Below are 25000 nucleotides of genomic sequence, written 5' to 3'. Positions count from 1 at the left end.
GATTTAGGGAGCACCAGTTAGTGAACTGATCTATGTAAGATTGCAGTTCGGCACAGTCATCTATGGATTTTACTTTCCGAAATATTTTTATATCATCAGCATATCCCAATCGGCAGTGTGTAGGTAAGGATTGGAAGATATCATTGAGGAAGATTGAAAACAGTAGCGGACCTAGGTTGCTGCCCTGCGGGACACCAGAGAGGTTACTGAAAGGGTCAGATTCATGCGTGCCGAGCTTAACCGTAACTCGCCTGTTGCTGAGGTAAGATTTGAGCCATTCAACTACTGTGTCAGCCACACCTAAGTGTTTGAGTTTTGCTAAGAGTAGAACATGGTTCACCCGATCAAACGCTGCTTTTAGATCCGTGTACACTGTATCGATTTGGTATCCTTCTTCGATCAATTTGATGCACTGGGAGGTAAATTGCGACAGATTAGTATCAATCGAACGGCCGGGAAAAAATCCGTGTTGATCATCAGAAATGTACGATTTGGCTGCATTAAACAGTGATTGCGAGATAAGAATTTCGAACAATTTAGAGCCTGCACAGAGTGATGTGACGCCTCTATAATTTTTGACATCTTGTTTGTCACCTTTCTTATACGCAGGAAATAATACAGAGCATTTCCACAAAGAAGGGAACGTTGCAGTAGCGAGCGAGCGATTGAATATTCTAGTAAGTGGTTCAGCCAGAAAATGTGCGCATCTCTTGATCACTATTGGGGGGATACCATCAGGGCCGGGAGAAGTAGACGGTTTCATTTTGTGTATTGCAGCTTTAACTTCATCCACAGTATATTGAGATTCAGAACATTGGTTGGCAGACGACTGAGGACTCTTTCTATATCATATGCAGTAACAGGTTCATTGCAGAAAGCACTCGCGAAATGCCGTGCAAAAAGTTGACATTGCTCAGCAGGCAAATCGTGGGATTCGCCGTTCAAATGCATTCTGATCGGAAGCCCGCTTTCCTTCCGCTTATCATTGACAAACGACCAAAATCTTTTGGGATTGTGTTTCAGATTTGATTGCATTCGCAACATATAGCTCGTATAGAGTACTCGATTACATCTTCTATATGCATCGCTAGCCTTTGTTAACATTTCCTTAGAAAATGGGTTCTTGTGATGGGAATAGTATTTCAGCGCGGCTGCCCTTTTGCGCCTCAGGTGGGCCAGTTGTTTGTTTGACCAGAGGGGTTTTGGTCGAGCTCGGAAATTTGGTACAACATCAGAAAGTGGTCTTCTGAGTGTCGTTACGAAGGAAAAAACAGCATCATCAACGTTTTCGGATTCGTCGAGGTACGACCAGTCAATAAAACTTAGTGCGGAGTTCAAGGAATCAAAATCCGTTTTTTTAAAGTTCGGTGACGTTAGTGTAGACGGCGTGTAAAAGTCAATAGATTCATTGACTATTCTGACATTAATTGGCGGGTGGTGATGGTCCAGAGAGACCAATGGTTCGATAGCTCGCTCGATTGAACACTTGTGTAACGAGCTTTGGTTAATGAGCACGAGATCAAGGATCCGGTCATTTGCGTTACGCGTGGCATTAATTTGCTTAAGATCCATGAAAGCAGCCTTATCTAAAAGCACGGTGTTTGCGGGTGTGAAGTGTGATTGCAGAGGGTCTGGGTACATGTACCCGTTTTCGTGTGGAATCCAAGCTATATCGGGCTGGTTGTAGTCCCCGAATAAGAGGAAAGTGTCTTGTGGATGAGTGCGGTTAAGTACGACTGTGGCAGATTCCATATGCTTTTCGATGAGTGACTCTGTGCTGGCTATATCGGGGCTAAGATAGACGACGCCGATAAAAACGGTCTGCTGCAAGAATGCTATTTTCGCCCAAACTTGCTCGAATTCTTCTATGATCGCAATGTTTACGGGTTGTGAGTTCAATTTTTTTGCCACTGCAATGAGAACCCCACCACCAAGCTGCTTACCAGTTGCGAGTGCATTTCTGTCTTGACGGAATACGGTATAATTTTGCGAGAACAGCTGATTGGAGTATATTTCGTCGTTCAGCCATGTTTCCGAGAGGACGATGACGTCATAATCATCGTTCAGGATAGAGAGCAAGAACTCGTCTATTTTGGTCCGGAGTCCACGAACGTTTTGGTATATGATGGAGATGTGTTGGTAGCTACGTTGTCTAGAGGAGAGCGTTGCCGGGGTTCTCGACGATGTCTGCAAGTTGGCTGGGAAATGTCACAACTTTAAGCTAAATTTAAGTCATATAAACTCAATTTAAACTTTTTCAAAAACATTCGAAGCAGGTTTGGCTCACGATCTCTTGAATGAGATCAAAATAATTCCAATATGTCATAAGATGGCTGAGATATGGCGGGCAGTGTGTGTGTGTGTGTATATGTTTATTCTATATTTAAATTAACTTTAGATAACTACATAAAATTTGGATTAGGCATTCAAAACTTATCTTCGATAATATTTTAGAAATCTTATCCAATTTTCGATAACCTATGATTTTTAAACTGGAAAGCCAAAACACAATTCGATTCAATGGTTCTAGAAACAGAGTGGCTCCAGAGATAAATGGCTCAAAATAATTCTACTTACGTTCGCATGCTTGTTGATGCAGGTCAGCGGTCGCCGCCGGGGCAGCTCAGCGTTGCGCGCCTTGTAGCAGGCCAGCGAATCATTGTAGTCGTGCTGCGTTGGCCAGGTCGTGAGCGTCGGAACGTGAGTCGGCAGTGGACAGAGCGTATCGAGCACCAGCAGGATCAGATTGCTCGACGGAATTGGCAGCACCACGTAAGGTCTGAAAGGTGGAAGGGGTTTTAGGATATTATTTTGAAGTATCGAAATAATTGCAGGTTCATACCTTTCACACTGATGGGCATCTTTCCGGTAGACAACCGGTTCGACGTCATTGTTGAGCTCGTACAGAGTGATCACGTGATCGCACGGATCAGGTCGCGTTCGGTTGATGAGCACCCTGTGAAATTCGGGCTCTTTGTACCGCCCCGCGGTAGGATCTTCCGGATCCACTTGATCCGGCACATCGTAGATGTTGTTATCATAGATCACTGAAACGTAATGGACGGTATTATTAATACAATACGATCGTTTCACTAACATGCTGCAGACTTACCTTCATCGTATGCTTCAACAATAGTAAGGAAGATTTGCAGAACTACCCACATAACATACGAGACCGCATTCGTCAGGAACCACCAGACGAGTTTCAAAGGCTAAAATATTAGAATATTGAAAAACCAGTGACATCAAATTATTATGTCAGTAAATTACCGTTTCAATGATGCTAGCCATATTGATAATGCTTTTAGCCATGAAGCACACAGCCTGATAGTCGTAGATGGTTACGTTCTTGAAGATGCCATCGTCTATCAGGCGCTGCATAAAGGCCGGTTTCACCTCCCCGAAAAAGGATCCCGTTTCGTCCAGTTGCTCACTGATCACCACAAACCCGTTGTTGTCGATCACATAGCACTGGTAGTCTCCGGTGAAGCAAGTTTTCTCGCACTGCGGATCACTGTGCAAACACTGGCTTGTGATGTTTTTGAACAGCGTGTACATGGCCGAATGATGGAACTGAAAACCAACCACGGCTACCGGTGTCTCTTTGCCAGCATCCGTGTGGAAAATGGCATTGCTGGCCGTCACCAGCGTATCGTTTCGATTTCCGGAATCGAAGGGAACCGAGTACACGTACGCGTTTTTGTCTCCATCGTCCGCCTTTCCGGTACCGTCTGAACTTTTCCGGTTTTTGTTGCTGTAGAAAAGTTCCACCGCCCGTTTGTACCAAATTTCGTCGATCGCTCGGTTGTTGGTTTCGCTGAAATCCGGCCTGAAAAATCGAAAATATATTTTATATTTTTGATTGAAATTCCCTCTACAAATAAAATCCGTTTCTATTCTTTTTATTAATTTTTTTTTAAATTAGATTGTTAGCATGCGTTTGGTCGATCAAAATCATGCAAAAGAGTTGACAACTCTCAACTTTTTTTTTGCAATGAAAAATCACGCTGTAATTTTTTTTTGATTATAGAAAACTTAAGAAATATAAGTAATATTGAGTTTCAGAAAGCTTTAGCTCATTAAGATCAGTTCAACGTAAAATTCGTGAAACCAAATCGGTTTTATCGGTTTCATCTATTTTGACTTAGCATTTTTTCCGCTTAAAATAAAAAAAAATGCGTTTCCTCAACAAACTTTTGTAATATTTAAACTCCGTCTTCGATAACTTTGTCTCGTTCCAACTGATTACTTATTGTATTTTTTAGACGAAACGGGTTTAAAAAATTCATGGTGCTGTTTCACTCCAGGGAGGATACTTTTCTTAACACTCCCCGAATATAACATAAATTATAAACAGTAAATGCAGAATTATTGAATCTGAAACAATTGGTTTGTTGTTCAGTATAGACTGTTCCAAAAATTATAAGCACACCTTATATTAACGGTCATTTTCAATCGATTTTTTTTTTCGAACTCTACTGGATGCGTCCTTTTGTTTACACATTTCTGAACGTGATGACATAAAAAAACATTTAGTTTGTGATTACATTTAAAAATGCGTGGTCTTACTCGGGAGAAAAGAAAAAGTATCGTGCACAAGTGGTGTACCGTGAGTGTATCTCATTGAAAAAAATTGGCCAACGAAGAGGATGTGAGCGTCGGAGCTGTACGGACAGCTGTTAAAAAATGGTGAACATTGTACATTTGAAGATAAGCCGAGGAGTGTTCGAAAACGGTCCTGTAAGTCCTGCTATCGACAAAAAGGTCAGGGATGCCTACAAACAGAAACCATCGGCTTCCGTTCGGGATGTGACGAGAAAACCTTACCCTCGACATCTAACGCGATGCGCGCTAAAGAGCGACTTGGGGTCAAGACGTACCGGAAGCAGAAAAAAACCTAAAAAGAACCCAAATCAAGCTGCTTCTGTCAAACCAAGAGCCCGGAAACTGCATGATTCAATATTTTGTAAAAGTTCTGGGTGCATTATTATGGACGATGAAACGTATGTGAAATTCCTTCCTGAAAACCCTTCCTGGGCCACAATACTTCACTAGACGTAAGGACAAGGATATCTCAGAAACGGAGGAGGCCATTTTCACCAGAAAAATTTGGCAAGAAGGTTATGGTGTGGCAGGCAATTTACGAGCGCGGAAAAATATCTAGCCAGTACGTCACATCGGAAACAATGAACACCCAGAACTATATCAAGGAATGCCTCCAGAAGCGTTTATTGTCGATGATCAAGCAGCATGATGAACGGTCATATTTTGGCCCGATTTGGCATCATGTCATTACGCTAAAGACACACTAGGGTGGTACAAAAGCCAAAACGTACGTTTGTGCCAACAAACATGAATCCGCCAATCCGGCCAATCGAGACTTTTTAGGCTTCAACCAAAGAAAAGCTACGAAAATACATAAAACCAGCTGATGACATCGGGAAATTTAAAAAGGGATGGCAAAAAGTGTTGAAAATGGTGGGTAATGCAACTGTGCAGAAGCTTATGAATCATGTTCGAGAAAAAGTGCGAAGTCTGGCTTATGATTAAAGATTTTCATCAAAGAATAGTACAGAGTTGGGTAGAACACGAATAATGATACAGTGTGCCAAATAAAATCAATAAAATTTAACAAAACTTTATACTTTTTATTATTTTGAAAGTGTGCCTATAATTCTGGAACAGTTTATAGTGATTTTTTGCATGTTCTGTGGATTTCTGAGAAGACCGCGCGAACTGGGGTGGTGTTGATTTAAAGATTTTCTATGGAGACGCAGCTAAAAATCTCCGCGGTGCTTTTCAGAGAATCTATCGAAAAACGAGCTCGTAGGTGATTCTCGTTAGAGAAATTGTACCCATGGCAGCAGGAAATTACATCATGATGATATCACAGCAAGATAAAAATGTACATTGTTCAAAGAGTCCTTTTTTCGGCGAAAAAACTACCACTCTGACTCTCTGAGCCTTTGATTTGTGCAAAATCGTGAAAAAAATTCTCTTGTAAATGGGCAAAAACTTAGCTACTATCCAAATATTCCAAGTAACCAAAAGTTCCATAAAAGAGGCTCTTAAAAGATTCAGCTTTATTAAACGAATGAATGGCATTCTACGCAGTTTAAAATTTAAGTTCTTATCGATACTTTCAAAGTCCACAGTTGAAACACGAGACCTTGAAAATAGATTATACAAAAAGATTTATACAGTCCCTTGCTTGGAAATTTTATACCCAATTCATCTTGATTTTAGTGTTGATTTAACTGTGAATAGTTTTAATACTCACTTAAAATATTTGCATCCTTGAGAATCAGAACGTGAATCACCGAGGTGAGAACTGAACACGCTACTCTTTACCATGGCCAATGCTTAGATTTTTGTTATTTAGAACATCAATATCAAATAAACTTAGAATTGAGGCCCTTGGGCCAAAGGGTACAAGTTTGACCGCTGCAAAAATGACTTTTTGCTCCCATATGTTTTTTGATGCCTTTTGGGTCACCAAGCATCAGTGTAAAATTTAAGATGATTTCAGTTAGCGCAACGCGTTTCAATTCAAAATTCAAATAAGGGTAAAATGAAGTTGGTTTTCGATTTTTGGTTTGGACTATTCTTAAGCTTCGTTTTTTGCTGCTAAGCAATTCATGAGAAAAGTTGTAACCATTTCAAAATTAAAAATCTGAATCCATTGAAAAGTATTTCAAAATGGCAGACTTTGCTTGCTAGAGCTTTTAATAATTTCATGAAACGGTTATATAAATAAAAAAAATTCCCAGGCTATGCAAAGCAGTTTTTTGAGATTTTTTTTTTCTTATTCTAAGGTTACACAACTTTAAGAAGGCAGTTAAAAAACCAATATACACTAGTTAACGTTGTGGTTTGTTCACATGAATTGTATTGCAGGAATCAAGAATATTTTTCATCCAAAGTTATATTTTTTGGACTTTCCGTACATCTGTGGCGATTTTTGAATGAAAAATTTGGTTTTCTCATACAAATTTCCATACAAAACTAAAACTCGTTGCGCTGATTAAGGAATCAGGACTGGATGAATCAGTAAAAATAAGAGAGTTAAGTTATGAGAAGTGTAAAAATTTTGGAATATGAAATTTCCATACAAAGCTTGCAGCGGTCTAGTATATAAGTGCACAAAAACTGATTTCGAGAAAAAAGCACTGGAACTTCATTGTGTTCCATTAAATTCCATAGATATTTTTTATGAAATTTTTCATGAGAATGATCTTTTTAAATGAACACAAACCATTCTACAACATTTTCCCAAAAAACAACGTTTATTTGACGTTAATTAAGGCGACATATATTTTTGATTTTGGCACTTATACCGTTTGGCTCCAAACACGTGCACTTATATAAGAAAGCATACATAAATATTCATTACTACATGAGTCAATTAATTTTTGCATAAATTTATTTTTTGCTAATTTGATGGGAAATATACTCTGGTACAGTAAGTTAAGAGATTTGTAGGGATGAATATGTTTCCGGTGCGAGAATTTTTTAGCGGAGTGAGCAATATTTTCAAATAATCTGGCTTTCCAATGCTGAGAATTCGATGCATCACCATGCATGATCAGTATTTATAGAAATTTTCGAATGAACAACCAATGAGAACTTTTTGAAGGTGGGAAACTCGAGAATAACGTGACAAATCGAAGATATATCGCAAACAGGATGGGTCCGAGGGCTACGCGCAACTTCTTTACAGATCTATCAAATGCATTCAAATAAACGAAATCACTGTAAATAAACAAAGGATAAACATAAGTCTTGAAAAGTTTCAATGTTGTCGCTGAATCTAAATTAGAGCTCATCCTAAAATTTGAAATACAAATTGTGAATAACATTTAGAAGCTTATCTTTTAGTTTTATTTCATCTTTTCATTTTGATTGAAATAATTTATTTATATGTGGTTTCAATTTGTTGTTCCTTCATTGACAGCTCTCATTTCCTGTTTTTATTCTGGGGCATAATCTTAACATTGAACTAGCGATATGAAAACTTTTAGATATACCTGGTATCATTTAAAAACGCCTTAAAAAATGTATGTAATGTTACTTGGGAATTTAATTAAGATTCTGGCAAAAATTTAGATTTATAATCATTTGGAAGCACCTGAAACAATATTTTGTTCATACCAAAGTTATTCACATTGAATTGCGCATTGGTTGAACGTGCTCCAGGAACGGTTAACTGAATCAGAATCTTACCATAATGCTTAGAAAAACATTTGAGTTTTTCAGTATAGTAAAATATATAAATTTTATATAAATTTGAAAGCTTTTCTGTGTTGAACTAAGAATGAAAACTGAAGCTTAAGTTTGTTTTTTTTTCTAGTGTAGGTCAGTGAACTTTGTAAAAGTTTTCCAAGTAAAAAAAGCTGAACATTTTAAGGAAAAATTGGGACGGGCGGGACATTCTTCAAAAAAGCGGGACATTCTTCAAAAAAGCGGGACATTCTTCAAAAAAGCGGGACATTCTTCAAAAAAGCGGGACATATCCCGCTTTTGCGGGAGGAATTGCAACCCTAATCAAGTGTCCATTTGGTTAGCCTTACCAAATAGATTAATTTATAAAAAAAAAAATCAAATACTTACTCAGCTTGTTTGGCATCTTCGCCCTGATTCATATGGTCCTGCCACCTGGTAAGTCCACTGTGCGTCGCCAGGAAGGAAACTGTCACTCCGAATCGTTGCTTGAACTCATTCCTGAAGTTGGAGGTTGATTTGAAATTAAGTAGAAAAGAAAAACACATGCAAAATATAAGTATCGAACAACAGTAGTCATTCCATTTGAGCTTTTAAGGTCATGTAAATTTCCCAAATGACGACGCATCATCGTTAACCGGAACCATCAGTTACGAGATGATATCTTTATGAGCAGCGTGACCGGGGTTCAATTACCTTGGTAACAAACCCATCAAAACGGCAATAGGGCTAGGGCTATTCCATTGAGCGATAAATTACACACAAGAGAGAAAAACAACAAATCGATGGGGAAAAAACAAATGTGACAGTGCACCAAAATCAGATAAATGAAGGTGGAGCGAATAATTTTTTTTTATCCATTTTAATGTGTGCATAGTCGAAAAAAAAAGATTATCATCATCCACGAGCGTTGGCGATTAAAGTTAGTTGGTTCCAAGTTATATGGCATTATGTTTAAGTGGAATCATTGCAGTTAATTACCAGTGCATGTAAAAAAGGTGTTTTATTATTTTTTTGGGAGGAAAAGCAAAGAGAAAATAAAATGTGTTGTGAGTTCAAATTTAAATGTGCTAAAGTTATCCGATTCGTTATTCTAAGTGGAAAATATAAAAACTAGGAATGCAAATGTTCAAGATAAGTAGTATTTCATAAGGTTACACAAATTCAAACCTACTGTTCAAAATTTGTTCTTTAAATCGGAATCTAATCTTACCCGGTTTTCTCATCCTTGCTGCCACTTCCTCCGCTGGTATTTTTCGAGAACCATTCCGTCACTTTGGCGTCGTACACCAGAGCTTGCATCAGGCTACGATCACCTGGTAAAGAGTTTTCGTGTTTGCCGGAAGAAAAAAAAATGAAAGTTCGTAAAAGTCAGAGTTAGATGAGCGTGAAAACTTGGCGCAAGATTTTCCTACAGTAAGTGTGGTGAACGGTGTAATCTACACATATTGAATGTTTGTTTGTTTTTTTTTATATTTATTTTCATATTTTGTATACAAGGAGATTACTTTTGATTAATAACGATTTTGTTTCGATTAGGTGCGTTTATAAGAACTTATTGAGGATTGTGCTTTGGTATTATCAAACATCTAAATCGGAAAACAACATGATAAGATGATTCGGGAAACGCTATTTTTTTTTGAGTGACGGTGCACAAGACTTCGGAAGAGTGATTGTGGGGAACATCGATTGACTATTCAAACGACATCGATCAACATTATTTCTCGTATCTGTTGAGGCATATTATTAATGTTTAAAAATAACTTGATTTTACTGAATTGATCGATTCCGCTTTCTAACGTATGATGATGTTGCTTCTTTCATGAGACATGCTGGTGAATTTACAGGATGTAAAGTAGAATTTGGTTAGAATTTTTGATAAGGTGTAATTGAAATTTTCCATGTGCTGATTTCAGCGGAAGAGTATACACACACAGCAGTGAATAAGACGATTTTAAGACAAACGTGTATGTTTTTGTTAAAGTATTGGTGGACGTGTTTAGAAATGTGTTTAATTAGAATCAAATGAAAAATACATTTGGTAAAGTTTAACTTTTTCAGGACTCTTCATTATATAAAACGCTACAAACACTGGTATTTAAATATAAATAAAACCCAAAATCGACGCTATTTCTACCATAAAGTTAATTGGTGCGGAACAAAAGTCTAACACGTCGTTTTCAATTTTTATTTAAAAAGTCTTGGCTCATTTTAACATCTGTACTAGTTCTGTATGGTTGCCGATCTAACCAAGGATGTGCACAGTTCTCACCTTGGACGTACCTGTGATGACAAAGACAAATTTTACGCGCAACTGGAACGTGAATACGACCGCTACCCAAAACATGATATCAAGAACGTCATCGGGGGTTTTAACGCTCAGGTCGGCCAGGTGGAGGAATTCAAATCGACAATTTGAAGGTTCAACGCACATTAGCTGAACAATGAAAATGGTCCAAAACTCATCGATTTCGCCGCCTCCAAACGAATGGCCTTACGTGTTACCTTTTTCCGGCACCGCCTCCCACACAAGTACACCTGGAGATCACTGCACCAAACGCTATCACAGATCGACCCCGTTTTGATAGACATTATCTGGTGATGGTGAAGAACATATGAAACCGACGCCCGCCTCGATTAAATATCGCACGACTGAAGCAACCTGAGGTCGCTTCAGACTACGCGCCATCGCTCGAAGCAGCGCTGCAGGTTCAGGGCTAGCTGGACGAAGCCCCTCTCGAGGACTGTTGGGATACCATCAACAGCGTTGCGAAACGAACTCGACGGAACGACTGGTTCGACGAGGAGTGTAGGAGGCTGAAGGACAAAAAGAACGCCAGGCGGGCGGTGGTGCAGAGAAGCACCTGTCGAAACGTGGAAAATTTCCGACTGCGGAAGAGGCAGCGAGTCCGAATTTTTCAGGAGAAAAGGCGCTTTAGGAGGAGCTGGAACAGCTGCATCGTTTTCAGGAAACACGAAAGTTCTATCAGTAGCTCAACGCATCCCGAAAAGGCTTTGTGCCGCAAGCCAAAATGTGTCGCGATAAGTAAGGAGGCATCCTGACGGACAATCGTAAGATGATCAAAAGATGGAAACAGTACTTCGATGAACACCTGAACGGGTATCAACCCTGGTACAACTGATCGATTTGTTTGTAATGCTCCGAATACTTCTTCAATTTCTGGCTGAAATTCCGTTCCGGCCGTATGGATTCCCGTCCGGACTGGCAAACATTCACCACCACCGCACAGTGGTCAAAAATGCGAAAAACGTTATCGTTGCTTATAACTTTTTAGGTCACATTTAAGCTTATTGGTGTCTTCGAAGAAGTTTGTCAGTAAAATCAGCTCTATAATAAAAAACTATTATTTTTCTGATTAATCCCCCTACAAGTGAGATAATAATTCTAAGTTCTCTGTTATAGATTTTAGCTCTTCAATGTCTTCAACAAACTGGTTTAAAATAAAATTTCCTATAACTTTGTCTCAGATGTCAAGTTTCTAAAATAATTATTCTCAGAGATAACGGCCGAATAAGAAACTTAACCTCTAAAAATCAGTTTATTTATAACTTTTTTTAGTTAATTTTAAGTTTAATAATATGTTCGACAAAGTTGTTTGTCTTACTAAAATACACCACTTTGTTGAACATTTCAAGTTTGTAAAATGTGATACTGCAGAGCTATGTTAAAAAGATTACTGAATATAGGGCTTTTTCAAGCCTTATTTTACAATCACCGGGCAACATCGGGCAGCCCGTTTTAGATGCAAATTGAAGCCAAAGATTTTGTCTACAAGGTGCAGGTACAACCGTTTGTATCCACTAGTATCCAAGTGAGATACATCAGTTTTACTTTTCGATGTTTGCATGAAAAACAAAGATTTCTATGAAACTATAGCCTCTGAAGCAAAGGTTTGGCAGTTTAGAGGTTAAGTTTCTTATTTGGCCGATATCTCTAAGAATAATTATTTTAGAAACTTGACATCTGAGACAAAGTTGTAGGAAATTTGATTTTAAACAAGTTTGTAGAAGACATCAAAGAGCTAATACCTAAAACAGAGAAGTTAGAAATCTTATCTCACTTGTAGGGGGATTAATCAGAAAAATAATAGTTTTTATATAGAGCTGATTTTATTGACAAACTTCTCCGAAGACACTAATAAGCTAAAATGTGAACTAAAAAAGTTATAAGCAATGATCACATTTTTCGCATTTTTGACCACTGTGCACCTCACGCATAAACTCCAGCTCAAATCCGCACGGAAAGGTAGAAAAATAAGTTCATTTCTGGAGACTAGGATTGGTTGATTGAGCACACGCCCTCCATAACGTTCAAACCTCGCCCCATCGGCGAAAACATTTGCATTAGCCTTCCTGCTTACCGTCCAAACAATTGATAACTGAAAAATCGTTCCCCAATGCATGGAAAGTTGCGGCTATTTCAACGATACACAATGCTGATACACGAGCGAGAGTATGCCGCTGTTAAACTTTTGATCTCGAAATATCAACATGGATTCGTCAAAAGGTCAACAGTTACAAATTTGATGTGCTACGTAAGTTCACTGAATAAAAATATGGATAAAGGCTGCCAGGCGGATTCAGTTTATATTGACTTTGCCAAAGTTTTCGATCGTGTGTCGCACAAATACTGATGGCAAAGTTGAATCGACTAGGATTCCCGGCTTGGGCACTCGATTGGATTGCCTCATATCTACCCGACCGTCAGGCTTTCACCAGAATACGAAACACGCGCTCACGAATGCATTTGCCACACCGTCTGGAGCTCCTCAAAGTCAATGAGGTACACTTTTACTAAGGTGGCGCAAAGGAACGCACACTATTGCACGTCGGAGAGAATAAAGAAAAATAAACATAAACAAGCCCTGCGTCGCGACGCGTCGTTGTCAGGGAGTTTCATTTATCCCAAGGTTCTTAGATACACTAGGTTCTCCGACTTTCACAGTAAGTAGGCGAGGAGTGAGCGGGGCTCTCAATGAGTTTGTTTATTTTTTGCTCAGCTTTTCTGTGGTTTGTTGGTAAACAAACTTCATGAGTTCCGTATAGTTGCATAGCCTACATAGCCAAAATGGCTGAATCGGGAATTCGTTATTCGGGAACACCTCCTGAATATATACCCACCTTGATTTATCCTAGGCAAAATGCGTCGCGAAAATGGTCGGTAGTGACATCACTTCTGTCATGGTAACTATGTTTACGAAGAAAAAACTTTACTTCTACTTTTGCAACGTTTCTTTCTCATCACCTCTCTTTCCACCACATTGCCTTAAAGTTGCCTTCTCAGACCCTTGCTGTTTATAATCTTCGTGAATTACTATGGACTACACAAGCAACTGCGGTCGAGAAGACATAGCCCTTGCAAAAAGTGTAACGTGTACATGCCGCTCATTAAACCGGTTGTTTGCGGGCACGAAACATGGATATTGCTCGAGGAGGACCTGCGTACACACAGAGTATTCGAAAGACCAGTGTTAAGAACCATCTTTGGAGGTGGAGGCGAATCCATTATCCAGAAGGTAACGATTGTTTATTGTTTTTCGGCCGAATGTATGCGTAGCCAAATGAACGGTAGCCTGCAAGGACGACACGCCGAAGGGATGTTAGGTCGAATGGACGTTAAACCGAATGGTCGTTAGATCTAGCATCCATTCGGCCTAACAGCCTTTGGCAAAATGACTTATTTCACAATTGCGCTTTTCTACCTTAAATCCATTCGGCCTAGTGAGCATTCGGCCTAATATCCATTCGGCCTATCGTCCATTGAGTCTATCGGTATGTCTATCGTCCATTCGTCCTGATGCCTACCCGTCCTGTCGTCCTTCCGGCTTAGCGGCAATCCGGCTAAGCATCCATTCGGCTTAACATCCATTCGACCAACATCCTTTCGGCCAAACAGTCTTCGGCGGGTTAACCTTCAACAGTATGACCCATAAGGCCTAGTGGCCTATTCCAGCAAACATTTTTGTAGCTATATTCTTATGCTGTTTTGGTATACTTTCTATTTATATCATAGAATGATCGTATGAAAGTTAAACAAAACAGTACTTACCTACCAAAGTGGAGGCAATTAACAGACATAAATTTCATTTTTTCTAAAGCAACTAAAACTATACCAGTATCTATCGGAAGAATGCATGTGAGCGCAAGATTTCACTCTCATAGCCTTCAAATAATTGCCACTTTCCAGCAGAGATGCCAATATGCCTGACTTTTCGAGGCTCAGCCTGATTTTTGGAAATAAGCTTGATTTTGCCTGATTTTTGCGAATGTGATGAAAAGTGGATTAATAGAAAAATACCATTGCTGAAGTGAAAATGTGAAGCGATGACCAAAAAAAAATATTACTTTGAGCGAAATTTACGTTACTTAGACGTATCCTGATTTTTATTTCATCAGTACCTGATTTTTGAAAAAAAAAAAAACTTGGCAACTCTGCATGCCAGCAACAATATGCTCCAGTTCTCTCATCGATCAATATTACTCAATTCCTATTTGATTTTCAGCCATCCGGATGCACTGCTGGTTGCAGAGAGAACATGACGATGATTTTCTCACTTGAAGCCCGCGCGGAAGCAAAATCATTTCAAAATTAACAAACATGGCGGACTTTCTATCATATCCGTTTTAAACTGACTTCAGACGACATTTTATACGATCTTTTCAATATGCAGATGGAATTGCGATTCGCAGAACCGTTGTAAACGACTTAAGTTATCATTTCTGATACGATTTCATGTTTGCTGGGATTCGACCTAGCGTCAATGGGACGAAGAAGCTTCGGCTGAATAACTTTCAGTCTAACGTCTTTCGGCCACATGACTCAGCCTCGTAGACTAAGTGCAATAACCATAATTGTTGTAGCTGACCTGAAGAAAATTTAAGTGAACTTTTGAAACTAGAAAAATCCTGTGTGAGCTGACGGGCTTTACAGTTTGCTTCATTTTGCAGTTAACGTGATTGATAGAACTACAAATTTGTATTATTATTTCCCACCTAAACCTTTAAAATGGAAAAAAAAAGAAAGTTTAAATAGTGTTCGTTGATACAGTGTTCGGACTTGTAGAGTGTTATTGAGTAATCTGCGTAACTTATTCCTGCACAATATGCAACTCCTCAGCTAACAAATGAACGATTCAATCGGATTGGAACAAGTATTGTGCAAGTGATTAGCAAAAAACTTCAAAAGGGGATTAATATACTGTCTGCAAATGTGGGAGTCCCATCACTCGAAAAGTTCTACCAGAAAACGGAAAATTTAATAAACCATCTAGAGAAAAAGAATCGCGAGAATTGTTCAGAACGAACTCTATTGACTCAATCTCTACGTTAGTGGAGATGTGTTTTTTACCGAAATTTAACTGAAGGGAAAACCTATACAAATGATTCGTTGAAAAGGTGAATTGAGTCTTTTGCTGATTGAAAATTAAACCACACAGTTTAGAACGGAAGACTGAACAAATTGTTATTCGAGAACTAAGACTAAACTGGGTGCGTTGTGCTGGGAAACGTGCATTGGTCCCATAAGGAATGTATCGTTGGCAAAGGTGGATTACTACGGAAAATTTTTCGAATTTCGAACACAACGATTCATCCAGAAGGGACACCAGGAAAAGGTGCGAAATATTGCCTCTCTGTGGGGTGAATTTGGTTAGATAGTTGACTGATTTGGTGCAGAATCAAATTATGGGTAATCTATTCGAGAAAGAGTTACTCTTGAAAATCTAAAATAGGGAAATCATGGAAACAAGTTATGAGAAAATAACAAATTCGCTAAACGGGACACAACGAAACTATCGAATGGCAAACACTTGATTTGGCTGTTTAAGGGACTTTGTTCGTGTCGGTTTTTCTTGTTGAATTAGCTAGTTTAAATAAATCTTACTCACAGTAATAGTAGTCCTTTTCAGGCATTCGGGTCGAAATGTTAGCTGCGGATTTGCAATTTTAGATATGATTGGCGAAATTTGAGCGCCAAGTTTTTTTTTTGTTGGGTTTCAGTCATAGATGAAGGAAGTATAAGCACGAACGAAATGCCCCAATCAAACGAACGTGGGATGTTGTTGAGAACATTTGATTTGGACATCAGATTATACACATCGAAATCAATCGGAAAAGAAGAAAAGGGAAATAGACGGTTATTGAAACAGAAAACTACGGTCGATGTTGGCGCTTGAAGTTTGTTGCTGGCTCTGGATGAGATTGTTTCTAGAACACCAAAGTTATCTGAAATGTTTCTAGATAATGATGCTACACTGAACATAGTCACGATCGATGAATGGTTTGATGATCTTTTGGGGAGAATTTGTTTCAAGATGATCGTGGACGTGGACGATGGACGAAGATGAATGGTTGGTTGATAATCTTCCCCTCACACAATCAGAATGGGACTTTTATTTTTTAAGAAACTTTCCTCACAAGTTACAGAAACACACATATAGTGTTAGATTTTCCTTGGTTGAAATCTAGCCCGATTAGTCTATTGATACTTACAGAATATGGCGTGCTCCGGAGGCGGAGGAGTTCTCAGAGCCGGCCATTTCCAACCGCCTTGCTTCATACGCTCAAGGAAGTGCTTTAGCTCCGATTCTGGAGTAGGAAAAGATTCGTTGGAGTGTTCATTAAGGTACTTGCAGTAAACCCTGAAAACAAATACCGATACCGATACTAGTATTAAGCTGGCTGGTTTCCACATTGATCAATTTTAACTTACCAATCCGGATGGATCCTCCAGTTGGTGCCGCTGAAAAAGCTCGCGACATTGCTGCCCTTTGCATGGATCCGGTGTATCTCGTCCTCGGTGCGAATCTGCAACCGATTGACACCGTACGTCTCCGGATAGGTGACGACCAGAGTAAATGGGGTGTTCTTGATCGGCGTCCAGTAGTACTGGCGTCGGGTACGAGATACTCGTTTCTGTATGGTTAGAATTGAAAAAAAATTTCATTCAGAAAATTTAAAACCAAAAACTGTAACCGTCCACTTACCATATCGTCAAAATGATACTTCACATGCACCCACTTGGCTCCGGTTGATTGATTAATTATAGATTCTCGTATCTGTAAATTATAAAAAAACAAACCATTAGTTTCGGCTCACTTATGAAAACATAATATGTATCTTCAACTTACATGCAATAAGGCAGGATTGAAGTCCCGTGGTCCACGGTCATCATCGGTCAGCTCTACCTCTATCATGTCGACCGTATTGTAAGCTGGTTTCAAAATATCTTGGAACTGGAAAAAATGGTTAAATGAAAACGTTAAAACATATATACCTAAATACTGTCTACTAGAATTAAAAATAATGTAAAAATTGCCTGCAGATATTGTAGATCATTCACTCAGTTAAAAAGCTGTTTAAGAGAGTGGAAACTTTTCCTGAAGTTGTTTTAAATTGAAAGTACATACATATAGGACGAGTTGTCCCCTGTCTCATCGTTGCACAGGATGACTTAAATTGTCAATATTTCAGCCGTCTTGCAATTTTTTTCATTACAGTTACATTCATTACAAATTATCCCACTTTCATGAAAAAGGTATTTTTATCGATTAGATTTTTCTTATACAAAACTGCATAACTTGAGCCTAAATCAGTCAAACGATCTGAAACTTTGGTCGATGTAGAATGTTAAAATAAATCAACTTCCAGGTGAGACAAAAATCAATTATTTTATAAAAAGACATAATCTTCATAGGACATAACAGATCTCGTCCTAAAATCTTATGATTTGTAACTATTCACAAACCCTTTTAAAATTTACAGACGCTTTCAAATTATTTTAAGTACTAAATAACCTTTTAGTTCGTATCATGAAATTTCTATGATTTATTTTAAAATTTAATGCGGCTAGGACATATAAAGAAAAAACAAGATTACTGAGTAAATAAGGTCAAATAACACTCTACTCAGATGACTCCGGTAAAACTCGACGCCAGATTTGAATTTCTGAGAAAATTTCACGTAAGATAAGTACTATTCCAGGCTCTGAAACCGGTAGCTTGAAATTTTTTTAGGTTTTTTGGTTCAAATATATTCTTTTGTGCATTGGACGGTTTATATGGACGACCCCCTTCAAAAGGGACCATCTCTAAATTAGATTGCATTTGAACTAAAAGTTCTCATAAAAAGCTGCCGTTCCAATTATTGGCTCCTAAGACTACATGTGGCTGAGCTTTTAGAAGGCTTTTAACATATGCAACCGTTGGAGAGAAAAAAGGTGAACAAAATTAAGTACGACATAAATTTGTCTGTGCAACTATTGGACACAAACAATCTGTTTTTAATGACTTTTTTTTTAAATTTTTATGTCACTTTTTTTTAGCATTTGAACTTTTGGATTTTGTTGACCAAGTCTGTACACAATCGACATAGAAATTGACCAAAATTGGTTGAAATGACTAAAACATTGCATAAAAATCAAAATCATGTGCTTAACCGTGCAACGATTGGCAAATCCTACTTTGTTTAGAAGAAACCTTATCCTAAATTCACAAAATTTGGTCAAATCAGTCCCTGCTTAAAAAAAATTCTAAATAATGGGGATGAACCACCTTCCTTCTCGTATCTTGACCTTTTCTTATTTTTCACGATTCGCATTAAGTCCCAGGTGTTAAACTGTGATTCTTCCGGGCAAGAACGGCAGAGTACAGCTCCAAAATTTCAACGTGAGTTTGAATTGCTTTTTTCCAGGAGTTTGTATTGCCCATAGTGCTCAGTGATTCCTTGTTTATACACGTATCACAGAATCTAAATCTTGTAACCTAAAATTGTTCGTTGGCCTTGAGTTGTTTGGTCAAATTTGGCGAACTTCTTATAAGGTTTTTTTTCGTTCACAATTGACGCGGTACGACCTAGAAAGACCATGGTAAACGAAGAGGCGCTATTTGATCCTTTTCAAAACAATATAATAAGCAACCATGCTGCAGTGTTGCCCCAAGATTGCCATAAATAAAACTTCTCGTGACTGTCGTTTTGGTTGAACGGATAAAGTTTATCAATATTGTGTAGATCAGAAGAAAAATTAAATAGCGCGAAATTTAAGTTCAAATTATAACAATACTTTCGCATTTGCAATTCTAATGTTTGCAGTTTGACAAGTCTTTTGCTCGATTGGAATCCCGATCAAGAGAGTATATAGAAATTACTTCTCAAACCCATCTCAATGAGATATTATTATCTTAATCAGATATTGCTTTGATGTCAAAATCTTCGTTATTGTCGTTTCGAAAAAAAAACTATCTCTCATTCAATACAAAAAGTAATTTATCCTGCCTCAATTTGTCTGCTTGGAAAGCTATTATTGGAATTCTAAAGCTCTCATTCAATGCATCAGCCATGGTTCTGTGGATCCCAACCGCATCGCGCATCCCAACCGGCAGGTCGAGGTTCGAATCTCGTGGCAATGCAACCTTGCATACAAGTATTTAAGTGCAAAGAAAATATTGCGAAAAAGCTGCGGCTTATCTGATTATAAGTTATAATCTTGATATAATGCTATCAAAGGGTGGTGTAATTTTAGTTATTCTCTAGCATGGACTTTCTGATATAATTTGAGATATCTACACCCACAAATCAGCCTCTGTGGCAATGGCGGCATCATTGGTACAAGGCATCATTGGTACAAGAAAATAACGCGACTGGTGCTGATTCGATTTGCTCCCACCGGCATTAACCTCCCAAGTTAACCGAATTGCGTATGTCTGAAAGAAACAAAATAAAAACGAATTCACGTCCCTCCCTATCGCATCACAAGACGAAGAAGGATAGAAATAAATACCGGGCAGCCAGGCTGGCTGAGCCAGCGAACCGAGCACTGTGCGTGTGTAGCAAAAGCAACAACAAAAATATTCCTTCAATTCAATCCGCCGGCAAACAACCACGGCCAAGCTGTGCGTGTGTAGAAAAAGCAACAACAAAAATATTTCTTTCATGGCTAGCTGCGCATGTGTAGCAAAAACAACAAGAAAAATATTTCTTCCACCAGCCAAGCTGCCCGGCTTTGGCAGCTGTGTATTTGTAGCGTGTGTATGTAATAGCAGGCAGTAAGCAAAGCACAGTTCTCATTCAATTGGTTTCCCGTTCCTTCACTCCCGTTCCCTTTCCCGTTTCCATCGCAAGACAAAGGAATGCATTGAAAGAAGGCCAAACGCCGGAAAGCCGCCGTTGTGCGTTTTTTTTGTGAATGATCGATGACAGAAAGCGTATGACAAATATCCCTCGTCCTACATGAAGCTCGAATAGCACACTGGTTAAATTGCCGGACTAGCAAGGCGATTGAATTGGTAAAATGAGTTCGATTCTCACTACGGCGCTGTGGTTTTAATTTTTATTTTCTTGTTTCTGGGATGAATTATCCAATAGGAAGGAAATCCCATAAAATGTTTTTCTTGTTTCGCTTGAATGTAGTGGTCATGCATAATTTTGGTTGGGAGCCGAGTCCTTATGCCAGTTACGGTTTTTCAAACATACCGTTTTCGGCACAGTGCACATTTCAGCGCATTATCGGCACAGAGATATGCTAAATAGGCATTGGATTTTTGCAACCTCTTCTATGGGTGTACGTATCATCGTACGAATTATATCTCGTTTTGATATGAAAAAAATTGGTATCAAAGTATCTCATCTCGATATAATTTTGTTTTTCTCTTCTGATCGGGATGCTACTGACAGCAAATCGAAAATGCCAATCGAAACATTTCGTTTTTTTTTACTACAGTTTCTTCACCCATAGAAGAGGTTGCAAAAATCCAATGCCTATTTAGCATATCTCTGTGCCTATAATGCGCTAAAATGTGCACTGTGCCGAAAACGGTATGTTTGAAAAACCGTAACTGGCATAAGGACTCGGCTCCAAATCAAAATGATGACCACTACATTCAAGCGAAACAAGAACAACATTTTATGGGATTTCCTTCCTATTGGATAATTCATCCCAGAAACAAGAAAATAAAAATTAAAACCACAGCGCCGTAGTGAGAATCGAACTCAAAAATTACCAATTAAAGCGACTTGCCAGTCCGGCATTTTAACCAGTGTACTATTCACACTTCATGCAGGAAGAGGGATATTTGTCATAGGCTTTCTGTCACCGATCAATCACAAAAAAAAACGCACAACGGCGGCTTCCCGGCGTTTGGCCTTCTTTCAATGCATTCCTTTGTCTTGCGATGGAAACGGGAAAGGGAACGGGAAACCAATTGAATGAGAACTGTGCTTTGCTTACTGCCTGCTATTACATACACACGCTACATATACACAGCTGCTAAAGCCGGGCAGCTTGGCCAGTGGTTGTTTGCCGGTGAATCGAAGGAATGTTTTTGTTGTTGCTTTTGCTACATACACACGCACAGCTTAGCCGTGGTTGTTTGCCGGTAGATTGAATTGAAGCAATGTTTTTTTTGTTGCTTTTACTGCATACACACGCACAGCTTGGCCGTGGTTGTTTGACGGTGGATTGAAGGGATTTAATTAGAAGGATGTTTTTGTTGTTGCTTTTGCTACATGCACAAGCACAGTGCTCGGTTCGCTGGCTGCCTGGTGTTGCCCGGTATTTATTTCTATCCTTCTTCGTCTTGTGATGCGATAGGGAGGGACGTGAATTCGTTTTTATTTTGTTTCTTTCAGACATACGCATTTCGGGTCACTTGGGAGGTTAATGCCGGTGGGAGCAAATCGAATCAGCATCGGTCGCGTTATCTTCTTGTACCAATGATGCCTTGTACCAATGATGCCGCCATTGGCACAGAGGCTGAATTGTGGGTGTTATTGTCAATTGCTTGAATTTTTAGACTTCTGCGAGAATCTTATTTGACAGATAAAAATCTCGCACTCACTAATACTAGAGTGCCTATAAGGAGAGTGACGACATTCTATCCCAAACAAAATAAATGTCTTTGGAAACAATTAAATTTACAGCTGGTAACACTGGTTCAGTTTAAGCCTTCAAGTGACTTTTGCGAAATGATGCTTTTGTTTACTTTTCGTTGTACTTTGATTGTCGGTTTAGTGGTTTATTGCGTTTAGTTTTAGTGAGAAAGCATAAGAATTTGTTCGAAACAATGAAGTGTTTTGCTAAATATTGCACAAATAAAACAACACCGGGATTCAAGAACATTGGGTTCTTTCAATTTCCAGCGGATGAAGACCTGCAAGTTGCATGGAAAAAGTTCTGTGGATTCCCAGATCATTTCGAAATTACAACTAGTTGTCGAGTGTGCAGCGTAAGTAAAAATCGTTGAAAAATAAGGAGCTAACTAAATATTTGCGAAAAACAGTTTCACTTTTTGCAGGAGGATGTAAATTTTGCTTGAGGCAAAGGAAAAATTATGCGGCGACGTACGGCAGTCCCAGTGTACGATTGCGTTCCACAGATTGCCGACTTTACTCTCGAAGAAGATGACCTGAGCAAAATAGAATAGCAGCAGGACAAACTCTTTTCGGCAGTAGTTTGCAAAACATCCTATCAATATCAATCCTATCAATCTTATATATAAAAATGGAGGCGTTTTCTTTGTAACAACATCACGTATGAATGGTCGGTCGGAATGAAGTGAAATTTGGTATCCGAGGGTTTTTTGGGTCAGAGATGGTTTGTATAATAGTTTCAAGAATCTCACTTTTGATGAAAGGGGGGTCCCCATACAAAATTATCTCTTTACATCTTCTTATATATAAAAATGGAGGCGTTTTCTTTGTAACAACATCACGTATGAATGGTCGGTCGGAATGAAGTGAAATTTGGTATCCGAGGGTTTTTTGGGTCAGAGATGGTTTGTATAATAGTTTCAAGAATCTCACTTCTGATAAAAGGGGGGTCCCCATACAAAATTATCTCTTTACATCTTCTTATATATAAAAATGGAGGCGTTTCTTTGTAACAACATCACGTATGAATGGTCGGTCGGAATGAAGTGAAATTTGGTATCCGAGGGTTTTTTGGGTCAGAGATGGTTTGTATAATGGTTTCAAAAATCTCACTTTTGATGAAAGGGGGGTCCCCATACAAAATTATCTCTTTACATCTTCTTATATATAAAAATGGAGGCGTTTTCTTTGTAACAACATCACGTATGAATGGTCGGTCGGAATGAAGTGAAATTTGGTATCCGAGGGTTTTTTGGGTCAGAGATGGTTTGTATAATGGTTTCAAAAATCTCACTTTTGATGAAAGGGGGGTCCCCATACAAAATTATCTCTTTACATCTTCTTATATATAAAAATGGAGGCGTTTTCTTTGTAACAACATCACGTATGAATGGTCGGTCGGAATGAAGTGAAATTTGGTACCCGAGGGTTTTTTGGGTCTGGGATGGTTTGTATAATAGTTTCAAGGATCTCACTTTTTATGGAAGGTGGTCCCAATACAAATTCAACTTTATTTTTTACGATTTTCATAAGAATCTATTCGCGAGCACGATGCAGTTAAGAACGTGTAGATAAAATTAAACATTTAATACGATTTACACTTTAGAAGGTAAAACGGAGTTTACCGGGTCAGCTAGTTATCAATAAAATAATTGGCGATCATAAAAACATTGAAATTATAATGAATTTACTGACTGTAATCGAGCAAAGGGATAAAAACAGTTACAAACATTTTGCTCTTTTGAAAACACAATGAGCACAATACTCGCAATTTATTTTTCTTCTCATGCTGAATTTGACAGGTCATTTGTTCGTTTGGAATGACACTGACAGCTCACCCGCTATTCTAAATTTGACATTGGCGTTACTCTTCTTATAGGCACTCTAACTAATACCATAACATTCTTCATGTAAACAATCATGTGGTAGAAGTTGAAAAGGGAGTATAAGATTAAAGGACCAACATCAGAGTTCAGTTATTACAAATTATTTCTGGAGCGGTTAAGGTAACCCTGCATAGCTGCAGAAGTTACCACAACATCCGAAGTGGTACGTCAGCACTTAATGTGCTACTTGCCGCGAAGGAAAATAGGAAACAGTAAGACCAAACTGTGGTCGAAATAACAAACATCAAATTTGTCAGCACAAAATGTGCTATCAACGATGGCGCGGACTCAACGACCGAGCTCGCGCACCCAGCCAACCCAGCAGCAACAATGTTGCATTCATTTCGTGAATAGCAGCCAGAAACCTGAGACGCAATTCGAGATGTGGCCGTTTACAAGGGAATCGCCACCCGAAGTCGCCGTGGAGAATAACATCTCCACTCACAACATTGTGGGCTACTCTGTGGACGCCCTGTTCATCATCGCGGCGATCATCATCGTCATCGTCTGGCGTTGGCGCAGGAATGCGCGACGCCTGAAACAACTGGAGGGCGCAGCGACGAAGCTGCGTCAGCAAACTTTAAACAACTCTGTATGATACAGTAAAATAAATTCCAGTCTTTTTAAGTCTCTCTAACCGTTGTGTCGCGTTTCTGTTCCGATGACATTTCTGTGTTAAACCCTTGCGGGAGCGGGGTTTTACCTTAATTTCTAATCAGGCTTTTTCTGCCTGGACCATTGGTGACCTCGACGTGATCGCACGTGCGATCACTTCAGGTTTAGGCAACGACGCCTATCAATTGTAAATTCTCCCGTCGGGGGGAGAACGGACTGAAAAAAAACATTCAAAGTGTTTCGGTGTGCCAAAATGGCAACGATAAATAAAGTGTAACCTAAGTGTAGGCAATCATAAGTGAAAACAAAAGTGCAAGTCTCCCACTGGTGGAAATGAATCAAAATTTGTGCAACGACGTGTTGTACTCTAAGTACTACGCTCAGTTAGTGGAAAT

At 38.9% G+C, this 25000-nt stretch overlaps 1 protein-coding gene across 1 annotated transcript in view; it reads right to left on the bottom strand.

Annotated features, from left to right (window-relative positions):
• The window catches only part of LOC129752368 (uncharacterized), a 29154-nt gene that overhangs the window by 1739 nt on the left and 2415 nt on the right, over nt 1–25000 (bottom strand). The window contains exons 4-16 of the mRNA XM_055748155.1: nt 17370–17573; nt 17226–17297; nt 16952–17154; nt 16732–16880; nt 16128–16169; nt 9434–9536; nt 8917–8955; nt 8611–8721; nt 3271–3829; nt 3113–3212; nt 2843–3047; nt 2574–2779; nt 1545–2198 (exon numbers count right to left, since the gene is read on the bottom strand). Of these exons, the coding sequence (XP_055604130.1) occupies nt 1545–2198; nt 2574–2779; nt 2843–3047; nt 3113–3212; nt 3271–3829; nt 8611–8721; nt 8917–8955; nt 9434–9536; nt 16128–16169; nt 16732–16880; nt 16952–17154; nt 17226–17297; nt 17370–17573 (2647 nt within the window). The remainder of the gene's footprint in view (nt 1–1544; nt 2199–2573; nt 2780–2842; nt 3048–3112; nt 3213–3270; nt 3830–8610; nt 8722–8916; nt 8956–9433; nt 9537–16127; nt 16170–16731; nt 16881–16951; nt 17155–17225; nt 17298–17369; nt 17574–25000) is intronic.

This window comes from Uranotaenia lowii, chromosome 3, assembly GCF_029784155.1.
Source record: "Uranotaenia lowii strain MFRU-FL chromosome 3, ASM2978415v1, whole genome shotgun sequence".
Taxonomy (NCBI): Eukaryota; Metazoa; Arthropoda; class Insecta; order Diptera; family Culicidae; genus Uranotaenia; species Uranotaenia lowii.
Note: the sequence above shows the minus strand (reverse complement) of the source record. Positions and strands in the feature narration are given on the sequence as shown.